Raw genomic sequence first — 20,700 nt, 5'->3', positions numbered from 1 at the left:
ACAATTAAAGATTTTTGATTTGATTTGATATTTAATTTACCATCAGAAATCAAATAGATAATTAAATTGTGGTACATTTTTTTTTATATAAAACTACTTAGCTATATCAAATTGCGATGGCAGTTTTCTTAATACCTCTACAAATGGCTCGTACAATTACAGATTGAATTAAATGACATTCACAGTTAAGTCAGGTTTTGAATTCCTTATCATTGATGTATAAATAATGTTACTATAGTAACATCTGATATTTATGTTACAATTTCAAATGAAAAACAAAACAATCTCGTGATTTTTCCTTAGTCTGGTTTTAGTTTTTAATGTTATATTTTTATTTATATTATTTTGGGGTATTTATTAAGATAACTGAGGAGCTCGGTGGCGCAGCGGTAAACGCGCTGGATCTGCGATTGTTGAAGTTAAGCAACTTTCGCAACGTCGGTCATGGGATGGGTGACCACAATAAAAAAGTTTTCATCTCGAGCTTCTCCGTGCTTCGGAAGGCACGTTAAGCCGTTGGTCCCGGCTGCATTAGCAGTCGTTAATAACCATCAATCCGCACTGGGCCCGCGTGATGGTTTAAGGCCCGATCTCCCTATCCATCCATAGGGAAGGCCCGTGCCCCAGCAGTGGGGACGTTAATGGGCTGATGATGATGATTAAGGAAACATGCTCCATTATGTGTTATAAAAGATTTGGAGATAGAAGCTATCCAGAACATGTCTGACCAGTTATTTGTTTATTTAAATATAGTACAATAATAAACTTATTTGTACACAGAACAAACAGATTACAGATCGTATTATAGTTATGTTATCAATTCAATGCAAATTAATTTTATTTGATACCCAACACAATACAATTGTAATTTTTTTCGTCCTGTGTTTGTGCCCTCTACCTTTAGATGGCGACGTAATATAACCTATAACCATCGGACAAAAATGTCGCTTCCACATCTCATTATAATAAGTGGTTTAGGAGTTAGGTAGGGAAAGACGCAGCAGTCAAACACATAACCCTCCTTTTTGCTTCGGCGTAGTCGGCTAAAAATATCTCCAGCTTACATAGCCACACTGGAATAAAGTAATAAGTACATTTATTTTTTTTATTATCAAGTAACTATGTATCGAATACCTGCGTAGAACAATGTTTAACTTATCATTGCAAATAAAATGTGGCATGTTAGAAATGAAGTATAAAACAAAATTACATTAGAAAATATGGGCATTATAATCGAAGTCTTTTATACATATGTAACACAATTGCACGCGCATTAGGGATCCAACTCAGTTCAGTGGGTGTAGCACCCGTTACAACGAACATGTCCCGAGTGATAATATTATGTGCGCTTGCTTCAGTCACTGTAGCACTTGGGCCCTTCAAATCGCCGATCCAGGGCAACGTATGGCCGAAACCATTCAGTGAAGAAAAGGGCTATGTCCTATACAAATTCATCGGAAATTTTTTTTTTTGGGTAATAATTGTTATATTTTTTTACACACTTGCTCGTAAAATAACTCTTATTGCAACGCTTTCAAGTACAAAGCACAGTAAGGCATTATATATAACTAAAAAATGAGATCCTCCAAAAACAGATCATTTCTGTGGGACTTTTTATCTGGCAGGTGATCCAACAAGTTATCTTCTTCTTCTTTTGCTAGTCGATGGCGATCGATACTAAATTTTTGCTGACCAATAATTGGCCACGCTTACGGCATTGTCAGTGGCTTCGTAAAGGTCTTTAATAGTGCAGGTGTTAGGGCACTTAGGACAGCACAAAAGGTGAGCCATAGTTTGTGGTGATACTCCACACTCGCAATCATCGCAACAAGTTATGCATAGGTGAGAGTGCGGAGCGCTATAGCGCTATAGAGAGAGAGTTTATCGGCACTGCCTGAGCTCTTGCTTGCCGCGTTATTATTGGCTCTGACGAACTTGTTGGATCACCTTAGTTATACATAATGTTCCGTTAAAATTTCAAGTTGCCTCAATAAAGTACATTTTTTATATTTTTTTGCAAAATATTTTTGGACGCATCTGGCAATTTTAAAATCCCGATTGAAACGTCTGGCTTATTTTTTTTTTATTCATTAAACATTAAACTACAACATATAAAAATTGCATATTGCCTCAAATATATTTTTCGAAATAAAAAAAATATGTTTTTAGAAATGTAGGAGTTGATTGAGCCCCAGTACTCACCAGCCAGGTCTGCAGTTCTGTATTGGGGTATAATAGGAGAGGTATAGGACGGTGGTTGGAGGACCGCTGTCCACAACATAGGTCCCGTGCTGTAGGGCTCCCCAAGTGTTCCGGGCAGTCCTCGGCGGAGAGGGAGGCGCTTGACGCGCTCCCATGGGCGCTGGGCCCCAAAGGGCCTCCGCCGGCGGGGACGCGGTTGTATGCAATTGCGATCCCGTATCCCCGCCACACGGCGGCAAGGAGGAACACCGTTGGTTTTTAATGGGTATACCGGGTGGCGACACCCGGGGAGTCCCACATTACCACGTTGCCCCCCCGAGCGGCGTGGTATGCCTAACGCATTTCCCAACGATAAAAAAAAGGTATAGGACAAGTTTTCAGCTTGCCTCAAATACCTACCCAAAAATTCTTGCCAGCTCTCGGACTATAAGTGACGTCGTAATGAGTTCTAAAGGGAATGATTCAGCTCTTTTTTCTGAATTAATATCAAGTGGAATTTTCCATCGCAAAAGTATAGAAAAATAATAAAAAAAAACTAAAAAATAATCTTTAATTTTGCGACGGAAAATTCCACATGATATTAGCACAGAATTATGGTCTGAATCCCCCTCAGTGTTCGTTACGATGTCACTAACACCCTGTATACGTATAATGTAGTAGTGTACATAAAACATAAACTGCCTATATACGTCCCACTGCTGGGCACAGGCCTCCCCTCAATCAACCGGAGGGGGTATGTAGTAGTGTATATGTCGTGGCCAGATCATAGAATTGACCATTTCATGAAATGGTCGTATTTCATGAAATGGCCAACTTCAACTGACCATATCGTTTAAACGTCAGCGTTTAATGATATTTCCATCCACGTTTGGCCATATCATTAATGTAGGGTGTCCATGATAAGTGGTGTAATAAAAACGCGAAAATAAGGTAGGAAATAATGTATTACTCTAGTACAAAGTACAAAAATGTTTAAAAGTCAATTAAAAATTAAAAAGTCATTTTCTATTAACGGAGTGTTGATGTAGTTGACATATACGCCGTAACTGCATCTCGCTTTGAAGTCGTCGTCATATTTTTTGACACTATTTCATGCCATTGGTCATCATTCAGTATACTTTTCGTGTGTAAGATAAACATACTGGCGGCGTAGGGGTGGCCCAAGGGCCACCCCCGCCGCACCCTAACCTACTGTTATGCCTTGTAAAAATTATAAAAAAAAGGATTATGATAATTTAAATTATGACAAAAACATTTATGCGTTTTAATAGAATCCTGTTTCAAGTAGTTAATTAATGCCATCTGCGGCATATCTACAATAATTCACGTCAAAAAAATAAACTTTACGGACAGTAGGATCGTCTATATTTTTCTTTTTTAAAATTAATATCTCTTCATTCGCAGTTTTAATTATATCATATTTTGAAATCCAATAATAGTCCATTGATTTACGTAGCGTGGTCACTCGACCTTCATTATTTGCCATATAACCTAAAAATAAAAATAAAGTTACTGTCTACTGTTAATACGAGTTTTTCTTTTCACCTTAGTGTCAAAACATTGCTTCAATGCACTTTTATCTTGTATTTGCTCATTATTATTCGTATTATTCGCGTTCACACAAGAATAATTATTGTCCGCCGCCATTATGCAAAACATAAACAAAGCGACACCAGCGCCACTACCGGTGGATAATGTTACTATTTTACGATATGATCGCTAACGTTTGGCCATATCATGAAGTAATCGTGCATTTAGTTGGTCATATCGTTAAACGTTTTGTGTTCATTGATCTGGCCAAACCACATCATGATGTGGCCAACGAATGTTGTTCTATTTCATGAAATACGACCATTTCATGAAATGGTCGATCATTTCATGAAATGATCAATTCTATGATATGGCCACGATATATATATTAGTTAATTTAAGTAAGTACTTACATTTATTTTGTTTTTATTATAATTATAGCCAACCCAATATGATTGTGAACGCTTGAAAAATGCAACAGATAAAGCTTCATGGCGCATTAAAAACTTATTACGAATGGTATATAAATACAATCAAGACGCCGGAAATTCTGACACGTTTAAAAACATAAATCTCCCCGTAGTTTGGAAATTTTACATACATTTGAAGCAACCTTGCGAGGCCTACCCGCACGCTGATATGGATGAAAGCTGTAAGATTTTCATTTGTTTTAAGTAGTATGTTCTTGTCTTCCCTTTCGATGCGAACAAAGGACTGGAACTGTCTACCGTCGTCTGTTTTACCAACTATGGTATAATCTAGGAGTCTTCAAGGCTAGTGTGAATAGACATTTGCTACGTAAGCGTGATCCACCCTAAACCTCATCGTCATTTATCATGAGGTGAGATTAATAACGGCCTCCGTGGTCCAGTGGTTGAGCGTTGGGCTCACGATCCGGAGGCCCCGGGTTCGAATCCCGGTGGGGACACATCACAAAAAATCACTTTGTGTGATACCTAGTTTGGTTAGGACATTACAGGCTGATCACATGATTGTCCGAAAGTAAGATGATCCGTGCTTCGGAAGGCACGTTAAGCCATTGGTCCCGGTTACTACTTACTGATGTAAATATGTAGTCGTTACATGAGCCATGTCAGGGGCCTTTGGCGGCTCAGTAATAACCCTCACACCAGGGTTGATGAATTTGGTATTCCACCTCACAACCCACACGATAAGAAGAAGAGGGTGAGATTGAGTCAAATACGAGCGTAACGTATTATTTGACAGATTTTGAAGTCAGTTTATTTTTTTAAATTACATTCTATCTAAATGGCTTTCAGATAATCTTACTATTGGAACTATAACAAAACTTACCAGTAACTCTATATGGGGAATGATACGGGGTCTAGAGACGTTTTCACAGCTGTTCTACATTTCTGATGATTTTTCAGTAAGTGATGATTATACTTATATGTGTAAGTAATGTTAATAATATAATGACTCCGGTAGGGACCGGATGTCACATGCAAAATAAATAAATAAATACTAAGAAGAGGAGGTTGATGTAGGGCTGGCAGAGGAAGACCTAGAAGGACGTACATTGACCAAATTGGAGATGTCCTTAGAAAAGGTTTAGTACGATCTACTCTGAACCGGCGTGCGTGTATGAAACGATTGTTGAATGTGGAAGAAGCAAGGGAAGTGTGTCAGGATCGAAGCAAATGGAATTCCATAATCTCTGCTTACCCCGGTGGGAAATAGGCGTGAGCTTATGCATGTATGTACCTACTAAGAAGCACCGCAATAAAAAGGAATAGAGTAGTAGAGTGTTAGTGACACCGTGCGCACTACTCAGGGGAATGATTCTGCTCATGATTCTAAGCATTAAAGTATCAAGCGGAATTTTCCGTCGCAACAATGATAAATATATAGATAAATTCAAAAAAAAAAAATAGTTTATAATAAAAGGGCAGGTCACGTCTGTCGGGTGCCTAACGACCTGTGGGCTAAGATCACCACAGAATGGTCTCCGAATGGAGACAGACGCAGGCGTGGCAGACCGAGGCGGAGATGGCGCGACGACTTGGATGCTTTCCTGGAAGGCTGGCTGGAGGAAGCACTGGAGAGAGGCGTTTGCCCAGCAGTGGGACACTTTAGGCTAGATAAAATAAGAAGAATAACTTCTCTTCTCAATGCTCACTGTGTTGTTCAGCTAAGCAGTAAATGTGAAACAAATCCTTAACAAATTACGACAATCCAAAAAGATCATTTGGACTGATTAACCTAACTTCCAGGATGTACTTGTAAATTCAACAATAATCTACGACTACCCACAATACCGGCACCGCGGTATATTGGTGGACACGTCACGTCACTACCTGTCGATGGACACGATGCACAAGTTGTTGGACGGCATGGCCACCAACAAGATGAATGTGTTGCACTGGCACATGGTCGATGACCAGAGCTTCCCCTACAAGAGCGAGAAGTTCCCTGAACTGAGGTGACATGACTTCTCATTTTTTTTATTTCCTTTCTTATCTGCGAGGATATTTTCAGTTTACCCAGGGGGCATTCGAACGATGACGAACGGATATCTCGAACGACGACAGAATTCTAAAGGGCACGCGGGGAATGAGAAAATCCCTGGGTATTTCCCCTAAGCTAACCTAACCCTATTTTATTTCCGATTTCCTTTAGTCTTTCGAAGATTCGCCAATCTGCGTGGGATGATGTCGCAGATTGCCCAGGTTGTAACGCACGTAATAAGGGTTTAATATGTGCCAAGTATCACCCCATAGCCGTTCAAACAGCCTATAAATAAATTCAGATATATGGTTTTAAAAGTTTACGCGATTATTATCATAATTAAAACACATAATAACGGGTTCTTACTGCGTTTAAATCAGGGATGTGAGACTCCCGATGTTTTGACACTGTTGCACTGTGTCATCCCGTGATCATGACACTTGCAACAGTGTCGAAATATCGGGAGTCTCATATCCCTGATTGTTATTATGTGTTTTATCTATTCAGATATATGGTTCGATAACATTTATGAGCACATTTTCACTGCTGGTTGGCGGAAAACAAGAGCGAATTTTACCCAAATGAAATTTTGAACGTAATTTTAATAATTTATTCCAGCAAAGAGGGGGCCTATTATCCATCTTTGACGTATGACAAGAACGATGTAGAGGAAATAATAGATTACGCTGCACAACAGGGGATAAGAGTCATCCCTGAATTTGACACACCAGGTAATCAATCAGTTAGGTATACTTACACCACCAAATGTCTCACGCCACCGACGGAAGAGCTTACAAAATCGCCATCTCCCTTGCATTCTCCCGTTTTTCACAGGGTCCGCTTACCTAAGCTGAAGATTTGACAGGTTCGGTTTTTTACAGAAGCGAAGGACTGCCTGTGTGACCTTTCAATCCGCGAAGGGAAGACCACCCCAATACAGTTTAGGTGACATGACTCCGAAAATGCATTTCTCGGGAATGTGGGTTTCCTCACGATGTTTTCCTTCACCGGTGAGCATGTGATAATCATTTATGATCCAAACATGAATTCGAAAACAAATTCGACAATCATTGGTTAAGGCCTGTGCTGGATTCGAACCTACGACGTCAAAGTGAGAGGCAAGCGTTCTACCAACTGGGCTACCACGGCTCTGTAGAGCTTATAACATAGTAGCGGAAAACAAGGATGTTTCTTTCGACTGGGGCTAAATAAGGAAAGGTTTCGACGCAATCGTATGAAACAAATCTGTAGCACTGGCAATACTGTTGCCGAGAATGTAAATATTTATATGACCGAGACTTTTTGGCGGGAACGGGAACGGGACTGTTGGCTTTCTTCACTGAATAATCAAAATAATTAATACGAAGTGGTGTTTTGTGGTTAATGATCGCATTAAGTTAGACGGAGTCTGCTCCGAGTGTGGCCGCCTTAGGTTTCATTATTCATCGTCATCACCTTTCATTATTACATTAATCATCATCAAGAAATGACATAAGACATGGCTGTAGGGGCATAGTTCCCTTTGCCTTGCCCTTAGGGGAAAACGAACCAAAAAAAAAAACTATGACCGACCTTTAATAGTCCGAACACTTTATTAAATGCAAAGCATGAAAAAAATAATCTTTCAGGACATGTAACTTCATGGGGACTTTCTCATCCGGAAATAATGACGCAGTGCAGAGAGACTGCTTGGCTTTGGCGGCCATTGAATCCTGTCAAGAACGAGACATACGACCTGCTTAGAGAACTATTCAGAGAGGTGCAAGATATGTTCCCCGAGCGATACTTCCACTTGGGAGGCGACGAGGTCTTTAAATCATGCTGGTGAGAACATATTAATAAGTTCCATTAATGTCGTGGCTCATATCCAGCATACAATTACTATCGAAGATAATAAGCAGTGTTGTAAAATTTGTGTTCCTAACTTTTTTAATGCAATGTTAATATTCTTAATACATTTTTTTTTTCTTTTTTTTCTTAACCCTGACATCAGGGTTGATGGGGTTGGTAATCCACCTCACAATCCACACGATAGAAGAAGAAGAATACATTTTTTGACATGACTTAATATTTTAAAATGTGATATTTAGATAATAGGCTAGTTTCCAACTAGTCAAATCAGTAACTTTTTACTAAACGTCAAAACACGAAATTACTATGGAATTAGTAATTGGAAAAAGCACACTGTGACGTCATAGAAATCTTGACAAAACGTCGAACTTATTACTTACTACATTTTTCTTTATTAAAATTCATAAATAAGTTAAATAGAAAAAAGAAAACGTTTTTTGTCACCTTTAAGTTAAATAGAAAATAAAATTATTTTCGTTAGTTTTACATCTGTCTTTATTTAGTAATCAGAAGTTCATAATTCAAATTCAAAAATATCTTTATTCAATAGGTAACCCAACGCTCCTGTGGACATAGGCGTTATCTTTTGTATGTATTTTAAGAAGAATTGTGAAGAATAAACACTATAAGCCGCCCAAATTGTACTGTATTCATGTGTTATGTCTGATTGTTGAAATTTAGTTCTGTGCAATAAAGTATATTTGATTTGATTTGATTATAATTCCCTTCCATGCCATGTTTTGTGCATAATGTCGTTATTACCTTACTTACAGGCAAGACGATCCTATAACACAACAATACATGAAGGAACACAATATGTCTACGGACGACCTTTACGGACTTTATATGAACAACACTATGAAACTGCTTAAGAACGGCACTGTCCCTATTATGTGGGAGGTATGTAATGGATGCACTAAACTCATACATCATTAGGTAAAGCTATTAGCGTATTACTTTATTAGGTAAAGCTTCAGTCAAATTTGAAGTTTGTAGCTTAGCGCGTATGAGCCATACGTTAAGTGAACTACACGATAAAAGGTGTTCAGCCAATCTGGGTGCGTACCTCGCAAATTATGTCCAAAAAAGAAGCCTGAAGTTGCCTGAAGCCTGAAGGCCGTTAGCGATAAGCTCTGAAAGAGGGAGAACGTCGACCATTTCGGGAAGAAAGAAAGAAGAAAGAAAGATAATATTTATTTCCATATTGGACGACACATAAACTGCCTATATACGTCCCACTGCTGGGCACAGGCCTCCCCTCAATCAACCGGAGGGGGTATGGAGCATACTCCACCACGCTGCTCCACTGCGGGTTGGTGGAGGTGTTTTTACGGCTAATAGCCGGGACCAACGGCTTAACGTGCCCTCCGAAGCACGGAATCATCTTACTTTTTCGGACAATCGGGTGATTCAAGCCTGACAAGGGCTTACCAAACAAAGGACAGTCTCACAAAGTGATTTCGACGATGTCCCCATCGAGAATTGAACCCGGACCTCCAGATCGTGAGCCTAACGCCTAGACCACGGAGGCTGCTACAGACATTAAATACGCAATGGAGGCGCCCAAAATAAAAAAGGATCTCCTTCGGCATAATGCCGTGACACGTGCCTAGACACGACACGGACCGCGGCGCTGGTATTATGGAAGCTAACTCTACTATTCTTCTTCTATCGTGTGGGTTGATGAGGTGGGTAATTCACCTTTGAATACCGTTACCTTACCGTTGTGAGGTGAATTACCCACCTCATCAACCCTACTGACTCTACTATATAAACTTCGTTGCATACTTTACTATTTTAACATATTTTGTACTGTATCAGATCCTCTTATTCTTTAATATTTCTTCAGGAAGCTTACTTCAACAATAAAACTGACATGATTAATGCGACAGTACAAGCGTGGCGTTCTAATTCAAATATGGCTGAGGTAAGTATAACTATATTAAACAATGTGCAGCCATCTATTTTTCAGTCTTTCTGATCGTCCTTCTCATTTCATTTACAGATGATAAAAAGACATATAAATGTAATATACTCAACAGGGTGGTATCTGGACAGTAATTTGACAAAACGTTTCGATGACTTCTACAAATTTGAACCTCGGCTAATTGCGTATGACGCGACTGGGGACCATTCTCTGGACAAGTACATTATAGGCGGCGAGGCTTGTATGTGGGGGGAAATGGTGGATGATAGCAACATCCTGAGCAGGTAATGGTGGTATTTTCGCTATTCAAATTATTTAATTATCAATTTTAATCTGTTATTTACTACACAACCTTTTTTTTTGACGTGACTTATTGTAGATTTGCCGCAGATGGCATTAACTACTTGGCCGGACAAATAGGGAGCGCGGAAGGCTCTCGCCTTCAGCGCCGGGTGAGAACCCGGTACTTTATTTTTATTTTTATTTTATTTTATTTATTTATTTATTTCTCTCTCTACAAAGGATCAGTTAATAACTAATGGGTACAAAATGTTTTGAAAGAATACCTTTGAGAGAGCTGGAGTCTGTACTGGGCTCGAAACCCGTATTACAGTTCACCAGGCTCCCCCCCTCTGAACTATGTAAAGTGCTATACTAATTAATTAAGTGCATTATAGCACGTAGTATGTTACACATGTTACATAACAACTCAAAAGAGAAATAATACATTAAAAAAAAAAAAAAAAAAAAAAAAAAAAAAATAAATAAAAAAAAAAAAAAAAAAAGGATAAGAACTAAAAACAGAATAGCAGAAAAAAAAATAAAAAAATAATAAATAAAATTAACTAACCAGTACGGTATGCTCGTGTGTGTGTGTGTGTGTGTGTGTGTGTGTGTGTGTGTGTGTGTGTGTGTGTGTGTGTGTGTGTGTGTGCGTGCGCGTGCGCGTGTGCGTGTGCGTGTGCGTGTGTGTGTGTGTGTGTGTGTGTGTGTGTGTGTTTGTCTGTGAATACTTTATCTGTCTCAGTCTAGCCCTACGACTTGAGTCTTGGGATCAAGTTATAATTACTGATAATAATTATGAACTTACTAGAACAGAGATGTGTATGCATGAGTGGTGTGTGCGCGCGTGTGTGTGTGTGTGTGTGTGTGTGTGTGTGTGTGTGTGTGTGTGCCTGACATCTATATTCCAGTGTGATTATGATGAAGTGTAGTAGCTAGTCTACTTCAGGGTGACAATAATATTTTCAGTGTCCTCATAGTCAAGTCCAAGAAGCCATTTCCTAACAACTGCTTTGCATTCGTTCTTACAGAGTGGATATATATTCAGTAATTTATTGACATTATTGTATACATACCCTCCAAGAAAACAGTAAGACCTTTGAGCCAGACTAGTTCTAAAGTACACTGAGGGACAGACGGTATGCATACGGCGTTTATCGGTGATTTTAGCTGGGTCGTAGGGAGTCGAAGTGTGGGTATTTAAAATTAAGTTCAAAATAAATAACTGACGTACCGTAAGCACGTTACATTTTTTATATAATTCAGCGGTAGGGAACCGAAACGGTAGTTTCCATCCCACCTTTAGAATTGCTCTTTGTGTGCGTTCGAGTTTTAAGATGGTAGTTTTGCAAGAACCACCCCAGGCAATTATGCAGTATGAGACAAGAGACTCCCCAAGAGCCTGATAAACAAGTCTGAGTACCGCCTCATCCGCCACGTACCGAAGTGTTTTGAATATGTAAATAAGTTTACGGAGTCTAGATGAAAGACTCATGACGTGATCATCAAAACTCAGGAAACGGTCAACTTGAATCCCCAGGTATCTGATGGAGTTCGTACTACTAAGTGCTGGGCAGCCGGAATGTGGGACAGACGGAGTAGATGGAGATCCACATCCATGGGCTACAATAGTATGAGCACTAGGTAGTGGCTGGCCCATCTTCGTGAGAGAAAAAGTGAGGTACTTGGTCTTATCAGTATTAAGGGTTAGGAGGTTAGCAGACAACCATTCTGTCACGATATTGAAACCTGTTTGAGCGTGATTAAAAGCCACTTCCCAAGTAGCACCATGGAATATTAAAGCAGTGTCGTCTGCGTAGGTGAAGATGTGACCGTTTTCAAGATGAAGTTGGCAGAGGTCATTAATATAGACCAGGAAGAGAGTCGGTCCAATGATGCTGCCCTGGGGCACCCCATAGGAGATTGGAAGTTCCGCGCTTATCATACTACCAATTTTGACACACTGGCGTCTACCCGAAAGATAGCTTTCGAAGAGGCAAAGTTGTTGACCTCTTATTCCATAACGTTCCAATTTCGCGATAAGGGTGGTGACAGAGATCGTGTCGAAGGCTTTGGCTAGGTCAAGGAAAATGCCTACTACTTTTTGTTTCTCATCTAGTTTAGTAACTATTTCATTTGTTAAGTCCAGCACTGCATTACTTGTAGATATTCCAGAACGGAAGCCATATTGTGAGGTGGATAGAATTTTGTTTGATTCAAGGTATTTTATAAGTCTATTGTTGATTATTCTTTCTAGTAGCTTAGACAGTGTGGGCAAGATCGATATTGGCCTGTAATTGTTTACACAAACTCTGTCTCCGCCCTTATGTATTGGGTGTATAAGTGCGATCTTAAAAGCGTCTGGAAATGTACCGGAGCTGAGGGCTAAGTTGCATAAATATGTAATGGGAGGAGTCAATATATGAACATATTTTTTGAGAAACGAGCCAGATATATTGACGGAACCCACTGCGCAGTCACCTTTAAGATTATATATTAAAGTTTCGATCTCAGCCTCGTCAGTTCCTAGCAAAACAAAATTGTTACAACGAGATGTAGGATTAGAAGGTCGAGACGGAACCTTACCGTTAGTTATTATTTTTTCAGCTAAGGTCTTACCTATGTTTGCAAAGAACTCGTTAACGTTATTTATTGAACACTCGGGGTCTGCGCTTGATAAGAGGTCTTTTGAGGGTGCCTTTATTTTCTTGATGTGTGATATATCTTTAATAACGTCCCATGTCTTCTTACTATCTCTACGCGCATCTTTAAGTTTTTGTTTGTCGTGATTAATTTTGGCGTTTCTGAGTAACAAAGTGCAGTAGTTTCTATACCTTTTATAGGTTTTTTGTAAAATTTCATCATTAGGCGACCGTTTTAGTTTGAGGTGTAAATTATCTCGATTTTTAAGACATCTAAGAAGGCCTGGCGTCATCCATGTTTTCCTTATTCTTTTCCGGTTAGGGATGACTTTTAAAATGGTATTTTCAGAGATGATATGATTGAGAGTATTAATAAAGTAGTTTGTAGCTAGATTAGCATCTTGCATACTGTAAATTATGTTGAAGTCAGTTTCTAGGAGGCTAAGCTCAATTCGATCGTAATTAAGTTGTTTAATTGTTTTAACATTTTGTACGGCATCACTAACAGGTGCAGAATTGTACAGGAATAATAGGACTGTGTCATGGTCCGTAATTGACGTATGCGCAACAAAACAATGGGCTGGACTTTTAGTTTTTAAAATAAAATGGTCTAGGCAGGAGAAGTCTTTTCTTGTAGCTAGTGTATGAGCAGGCAACATACCATGGAAAGCGAGCATAGTTAAGTATTCGGAGGAGCGCTTTTCTTTATTTGTATCTGTGATATTAATGTTAATATCGCCTGTTATAATTATATTTTTATAGGAAGCTGCCGAAAAAGTAGTCAATAGATTATCCAGGGATTCCAAGAATCTGTCGGTGTTGCGATTAGCGGGTGGACGATAAATAGCTATAAAAACGGTTTCCCTATTAAATATTAGTACCAAGCAATTGGCATCATGGAGAGCCGGCTCAGCCACTGAGACATTGTGATCGCCACGATAGTAAACTACCACTCCCTCGTTTTGGGTTTCGTGTTGGGTAGTGGCAGCAGAGTTGTAGCTAGGGAGCAGTGGGATTGGGGGACCAGCAAGAAGCCTGCATTCTGTACATACTATCAGGTCCCATGTTGTATTACTTCTAGCGATAAGTGTGAGCAAGCTATCAAAGTTACCAACTATGCTTCTAATGTTTTGATTTAGCACCTTAAGAGAATTATTATGAACCCTAGAAAATTGTGAACAGTCCTCAATCATGCAGGTGGCAGATGTAGCCACCGAGATACTGTCTAGTTCGGTATTAACTATATTTATGGTATCGAATTTTATTTGTAAATATAATAATAGGACAAGTAAATGTGCAAGGGCGTCGGATACTGAAGTGTAGTAGGCTGAATATTTTTACAGTGTAAGATATAATGTTTGGGTGAGGTGAGTGGCTGGCTGTGTGGTTGTAAGTATGTGTATGTACGAGTATGAGTATTTTGTAAAGATGATTGTTTTCGCGGAAGGTGGATGTGTGATTGAAGTAGGTGTATGTAAGGGTATTTTTTTATGATAGTTAGGTATGTATGAGTGTTTAAATTAAGAGAGTTATGTATATACCGTATCAAGTAAAAAGTAATTAGTATACGGAATACAAAAAAATAGTTATAGGTGAAATAGCATAGTCATTTCGGGTTCTTCAATTCATGGAGATCTGTTTCCGAGGTGATACGAATAAGGGGGTGGCCGTCTGCTTTACGTAGGTAAATCAGGCCCCTGGAGGTCCAGCAGTATGTGTATTGGTGTTCTCTTGCAAATTCACGGGCCAGGTAAAAAAGCCTTTGTGCATTTAGTGTAAGAAATTCTGATACAAACACGGGTTTCGGCGGGCCAGGGATCTTAAGATGGCTCGTATTCAGTTTTTCACCCTTTGGCCTTTCCTTATTGAAGTTTTTGATTGCTGTCGACAGCTTTTCTTTCATTAAGACAGAACTAAATTCCACTATTATAGGCTTAGTGGCTTCCTTGTTGGAGTTGATTCGATATATATCCTTGATGTCCGCTTGTTGAACATTAATATCAACTGTTTTGGCCATAGATTTAACCAATTCACACATCTCTAGCTTAGTTTCCGGTATCTTAGCATCAATAGTCAACCTAGGTACATTTCGAACTTCAAGTCCCGAAGCCCTAATTTTCCGTTCCAGTGTTTCAATTCTGTCCTCCAATGCTTTTATGCATCGTTTATCCTGCATTCTATCTTCTTCAAGGTTCTTCAGCTTTTCCAGGATGGAATCGTATTTGTCAGACATAAACTGTAAACTCTGTTGGAGTTCGTAGTTTTGTTGTTTAATTTCAGTGAACCTTTGCTCAACAGAGTTAGTTAGGTTGGTAAAAAGTCCTCTCATTTCTGATTTGAGATCACGAAGATCATCATCCTGTTCACGTCTACGCTTGGCGCGCATCGTTACCGAGCCGCTACCACTACGTTCCGAGGGAGTATCTGAGTCATATGATTGCGGCGCAAGCACTTGGGCGCGAGCCTCCGTGGTTGTGGATTCGGACGCTGGGGGGGGCGGCGGCGGCGGCGGCGGGGTGCGGCGCGTGCGCACTGACATTGCGAAGTTGCGTTGTTAATCGGTTCGGTAATAAGGCTAAGTAAGGTACCAGGAAAGCAGAGGTCCACAGAGTTCGTCAATGCACTTGCGTAGGTATTGAGGGGTCAACTCACTGGTCGTCAATCGATGATTTAGTACAAATTTTGTTTCCGCCACTTTAAGTTGACCTCCGTATTGTTTGAATGCACTTTGGTAATCGTGGGACTGGTAATACTATAATTATCCTTTTCGTGCTGCTGATTCGGACCGTACTTCTCCTATTTGTAGTCCCTTTCTAACATTGTTCGCACACATTGTACATCTTACTTGTAACGACGACGGCGGCGTGGGCGCGGCGTGGTGGTATGTCGATGTGGTAGTGAGCTGGTGAAGCGATGACGAAACGAAGACCTCTCAGCAATATATGCACTCCTATTATTTGTATTGAATTTATATTGTATAAGATTATTTTTAAATTGAAATAAAATTGCGATACGGAATAACTTTAAAAACGTCTGAACTCCACAGAGGTCCGAGGGGAAGGGGGGGGGGGTACTACACAACCACTACCTACTTCACAAGTCAAATAATAATGTTTCAAATCCATTCACTGAAATCGTTCATTGAAACTCATAATCTATTTATGTTAGCGTAATTAGTATTTGCGCGGATAAGAGTGAACCCTGAGGGTTCGCTACATACTTATTGTACTACCTACTAGGTGACTGATTGTAGTTTTGCCGCAGATGGCATTAACTACTTGGGAGCGCTGAGGGATCTCACCTGGTACAAAATTTATGACAACAGGCCTGAGGGTGCCCAGTTGGCGCGAACCTCGGGTCAGGGTTTCGTCTGAGAGGAACAATATTTGAAAGAATTAATCGACCCTAGTAGGTCGATAGCGATAACCACTGAATGAAGGAAATCGTCGACCACGCCGGCGAGCTGATTGGCTGCCTCTATTACTAGAGAAATCGGGTCGTTGGGATCGTATATTACGTCCTTCAGACGCCGATACTTTTTAGTACCGTCCCTGAGCGGGATGTATTCGGAGAAAATGCAAACCCTGATTCAAAGGAGTATACGGGAGAGAAACTTTGTGAACAGACCCATAACGATCGGCGTTTAATCGATATCTGCCAGCGACGAATAATGTCGAGCACGAGTGCTAGCTGACAAAAAAAATATTGTCCAGTAGGTATCAGGGATATTACTTATATAAAGTTCAATGCGTTGGTGTTTTGTGAGACACGTTTGACGATCTATACATTTAGATAAAAAATGAAAATTTCAACCAAGAATTTGAAAAGTATTATTTATTTTTTTATTATTACAAGTTCTTAAAGTTAATTTACACCACTATCCAAAACAGACCTAAAAGAGCGTGTTACGTATAAGATTGAGATAGAAACTTGTTACAGAATATTCCCGCGAGCGTCAGCGGTGGCAGAAGTGTTGTGGAGCGTCACGAATGGAACGGTTCCTGATGATCTCTTTAATCGCATGGAGGAGCATGCCTGCCGGATGATCCAGGACGGTTACCCCGCTGCGCCTCCGTCCAAATCTGGCTTTTGTATTACAATGGACAATGTTGTAAAGGCAGAACCTAAACCGAAACTCTTTACGTACCATCAGGCCAATGAACCGAGTCGTTCGGAATTCTCAAAATTGCGTTACGTCAAGCATAATCGCACCAAAACTCCGTAATACGGCTAATATATGGTAAATACTTAACTATTTGTCACCAGAAACTGTTGTTAACGATGATAACAACAGGGGGGTTATAAAGGCCACATTGAAGCAATTCATAATGCAAACAAATGTCAAATAGCAATATTGCTTTCTTAGATGAATTGCTTCGATGTGGCCATTTTACCCGCCAGTTCAGAAATAAAACAAATAAGTATTTAAATTTTGAATTGTGAGTACCGAAATATCTAACTATTGATTATTCATTTGTTGTTTTGTAAATAACTAAGTACTTCCTTGACACATAATACTATTAAACAATTTTCAAATAATAGATTACTCAAATAATTGTACTCTGTAACTCAATAAATGGCCATATATTTTATTCCCTGCGTGTGTTAATCCTGATTAATATTATGCTTTCGCATAAACCTATTGAGCCACTAAGTATAGCGGCGTTATACAGGGTGTTAGTGTCATCGTAACGAAAACTTTGAGGGAGGATTCAGCTCATGATTCTGTTATTTTTTTAATTTGAATAAAATCGAAAATGGTCAGTTGGATAAGTTCTAACGAAATATAGCAAATTTCTTTTTTGGCCGGCACTTTGACTTCTAGGCCGAAATCCGATGATCTCCTTTCCTGTGCAAAAAAAATGCAACAGAAAAGAATTCTTAAAACACTATTCCGTCAGGATTAGAATATATATGTGGTAGTGTGAATGATGTGACGTGAGTGGATGACGTGAAAGGGAGAAGAGAATATATGGCGAAGAGTGACTGTATTTTCTTTTTAAATAATGTAAATAAAAGCGTGTTTGACGAAAAAATTACCTTTTGTTTTGAAAGTCCGGTGCCTCATATACTTGATAATTGAAAATTGGGGCCTATGGCGGCTCAATAATAACCCTGACACCAGGGTTGAGTGGGTTGGTAATCCACCTCACAACCCACACGATTGAAGAAGAGAAGATTGAAAATAATTTAAAAGACAGAAAAAAAACATGAATTTGCGACGGAATATTCCACTTGATATTTACTCAGAATCATGAGCTTAGTATTCGGTACGATGTCACTTACCTAAACCTTGTATAATACAGGAAATACGATGATTCCCGAGAGACATTCAGATAACATCTGTGAAAATAATAGAAGCACTGTACCATAGAATAAAGAATATAACTACGTATTATATGTCGCGTATGTCGCAGTTTACTGAATGACACAACAAGGAGCGTTTCTAATTGGTTTCTAAAGACAGTTATTTTGTTTATTCTTTTTTGTGAGGAAACGTCAGGTTTGTACCTGGGTGAAATCAGATATGGCGTGACTGTCAACTAGTAATTTTAAGGTAAATTTGTTTGTACAAAATGGCAACACTGCGGAATGTCAAGGGGGGTGGTCGAGACGTCAACGGGGGTTACTTTTTAAAAAGGAGTGAGATTGAACGGTTGCATCACGCTATCTCTGGGATCACCACGTTTCCATCCTGGCCGGTTTGAAGAGACGAGTGTTGGGCTCCCGTCAGGAGGAGATTCCCCCCTGATCCTCCTATATATATAACGGTAACTCTCCGCCCCGCACCAATTTGTATCCGGCGCCGAGACCTCACCCCCGCTCGGCCGTAAGCCGCTAAAAAGTAAGGAGTATGTAGTGGTCTTTGGACTGTGTCCAACTCGCACTACTTGTAATGGTACAAAATGAGATTATGAGATGGATAGTAGGAGAGCGGACTGTAGCAAACCCTACGTCCTACCTTGTTTGGCTGGCTAAGTAGTTATGGCATATGCGGCAAATAAGTTACGTCGAAAAATATGAATGGGGAGTCCGGCCGCCTATAAAAAAGTGTGATTTTACCAATTAAAATTGGCCCACTTCCCGAGAGCACACGTATGTAGTAAATCTGATATTATGCTATGTTATGTTATGCTTATTTTGCAACTTTTACGTACTTAAATGACCTAATAGAGCAGCTAAGGAATCGATTGTCATGTGGGTAACCTGAAAATTAACAACTTGAGTTACTCAAGCTGCTTGAGCTGCTCAGCGCTTTGATTAGTGAGCTTAGGAAACTTGTCAAAATCTGTGAGAAGTTTTCTAAGAACTTCAGTACAACGCAACGGACTGAAAACTTCCTTATTCTATGCTGAAAACATAAATTCTTGTTTTCGGGGCAGTAAGGTCCCAATGACATGCGCCGGTGTGGCTCGCCAGTTCGGGTTTTGAAGAGCTTTAAATACCCAGGGCACGTACTGACCGACAGACTGACAGATGACGCTGCTATGGAGAGGGAGTGTAGGGCGCTCGCAGTGCAGTGCAAGATGCTCGCTCGCAGATTTGACGCGTTGTACGGTCGATGTGAAAGCAATTATATTCAGAGCATTTTTTCTATGCTTTTACACTTGTCAGTTGTGGATAAAGTTTACGAAACGTTCTTAAAAACGTATTAAGAGCACAGTATACTCGCCTTGTACCCTGTTTCGATTGCCGCGGTTCTGCGGCGCATACGACCCCGACAACCCGATTACTCTAGCCATAGAGACAGCTAATCAGCTCGCGACACCAAACACTTCAGGACCTCGATACCGACCCCGACGTGGTCGACGATTTCCCTCAATCGGCGCTTATCGCTATCGACTCCCTAGGGTCGATTAATTCTTTCAAATATTTTTCCTCTCAGACGACGCCCTGAGCCGAGGTTCGCGTCCAACTGGACACCCTCAGGCCTGTTGTCTTAAACGTTGTACCGGATGAGAGCCTTCAGCGCTCCCCATTTGTCCGGCCGAGTAGTTAATGCCATCTGCGGCAAATCTACAATAAGTCACGTCAAAAAAAAAACTGCAGCGCAAAATTCCCCGCCTTTTCGCCATACTCAGAGTATTCTAGCATTCGTTGCTGTCGACTTTGCTAACCCCTTTGCGAAGTATTGGGTGAAATTGCATCTGTGTGAAAATGACAAATTTTAATTTTAATTAAATTAATAATAATTTTTAGTAATAATAATAATGATTAAATAATTATTAATAATAAATTTTAATTTAATTTTAATTTTTCGCAATAAGTCATATATTTATTTTAATCTATTGTTTTTTTTTGTGTTAAGTATGTATGATTCTATTGGTTGTTATCCAAATTAAAGATTATATTAATATTATTATTACCGTTAAATTCCTTTCCTGACTTATCTCGTTGAGGAATACGGGGATTATGTATGTACGATAAGCTGCAAATGTCCAATCAGTTTCTTATAAAGTAATAAATTAACTGGTTGCACTTAAGACCTTCTGGTTACATGTCGTTTCTGTAATAGACCGAAAACACCTACAAAAACAAACTTTATAATTATGATAACTAATGGTTCATAATTTCACCACTGATTACAAATAATTCGCTGGGCTCAGTGACTGCACTTTTGCTCATTGATTTTACGCACGTAGGTAAATGTCGTAAATATGTAGCTAATTAATAAATTTAACTAACTACACTATGTAACGTATGCATAAACCGTGTTTTCTTATCATTGAAAATAAATATACAAAAAAATGCATTAAAAACGTGGTATGTGGGTGTTATAAAAGAAATGACTTCTGT

The 20,700-nt window shown here is 39.6% G+C and overlaps 1 protein-coding gene and 2 long non-coding RNA genes across 3 annotated transcripts; 2 read left to right on the top strand and 1 right to left on the bottom strand.

The window, feature by feature from the left end:
- Positions 1–1,228: 1,228 nt before the first annotated feature.
- LOC126374349 (beta-hexosaminidase subunit beta-like) lies at positions 1,229–17,495 on the top strand. The gene is made up of 10 exons (XM_050020951.1): positions 1,229–1,474; positions 4,174–4,384; positions 5,013–5,122; positions 5,967–6,175; positions 6,820–6,932; positions 7,830–8,025; positions 8,826–8,952; positions 9,902–9,979; positions 10,058–10,263; positions 16,843–17,495. Exons 1-10 carry the CDS (start codon positions 1,322–1,324, stop codon positions 17,126–17,128), a joined length of 1,689 nt encoding a protein of 562 aa, XP_049876908.1. The 5' UTR covers positions 1,229–1,321; the 3' UTR covers positions 17,129–17,495.
- Positions 1,493–2,721, top strand: LOC126374536 (uncharacterized). The gene is made up of 2 exons (XR_007567456.1): positions 1,493–2,243; positions 2,565–2,721. It is a non-coding gene; the product is annotated as an uncharacterized LOC126374536 (long non-coding RNA).
- A 924-nt stretch (positions 17,496–18,419) lies between the features above and the next one.
- LOC126374525 (uncharacterized) lies at positions 18,420–20,696 on the bottom strand. Its single transcript, XR_007567445.1, has 3 exons — positions 20,271–20,696; positions 19,062–20,051; positions 18,420–18,741 (listed from the first exon to the last, which is right to left on the bottom strand). It is a non-coding gene; the product is annotated as an uncharacterized LOC126374525 (long non-coding RNA).
- Between the last annotated feature and the right edge of the window lie 4 nt (positions 20,697–20,700).

The sequence above is a fragment of the Pectinophora gossypiella genome, chromosome 17 (genome assembly GCF_024362695.1).
Source record: "Pectinophora gossypiella chromosome 17, ilPecGoss1.1, whole genome shotgun sequence".
Taxonomy (NCBI): Eukaryota; Metazoa; Arthropoda; class Insecta; order Lepidoptera; family Gelechiidae; genus Pectinophora; species Pectinophora gossypiella.
This window is presented reverse-complemented; position numbering and strand designations above follow the sequence as displayed.

What these genes read in the sequence shown, in the direction of transcription:
- LOC126374349 (XM_050020951.1), top strand. Translation starts at nt 1,322, where the DNA reads ATGTCCCGAGTGATAATATTATGTGCGCTTGCTTCAGTCACTGTAGCA. An exon ending in CCCTGAATTTGACACACCAG is followed by an intron (nt 6,933 to 7,829) that starts GTAATCAATCAG and finishes ATAATCTTTCAG; the next exon opens with GACATGTAACTTCATGGGGA. An exon ending in CTAATTCAAATATGGCTGAG is followed by an intron (nt 9,980 to 10,057) that starts GTAAGTATAACT and finishes TTTCATTTACAG; the next exon opens with ATGATAAAAAGACATATAAA.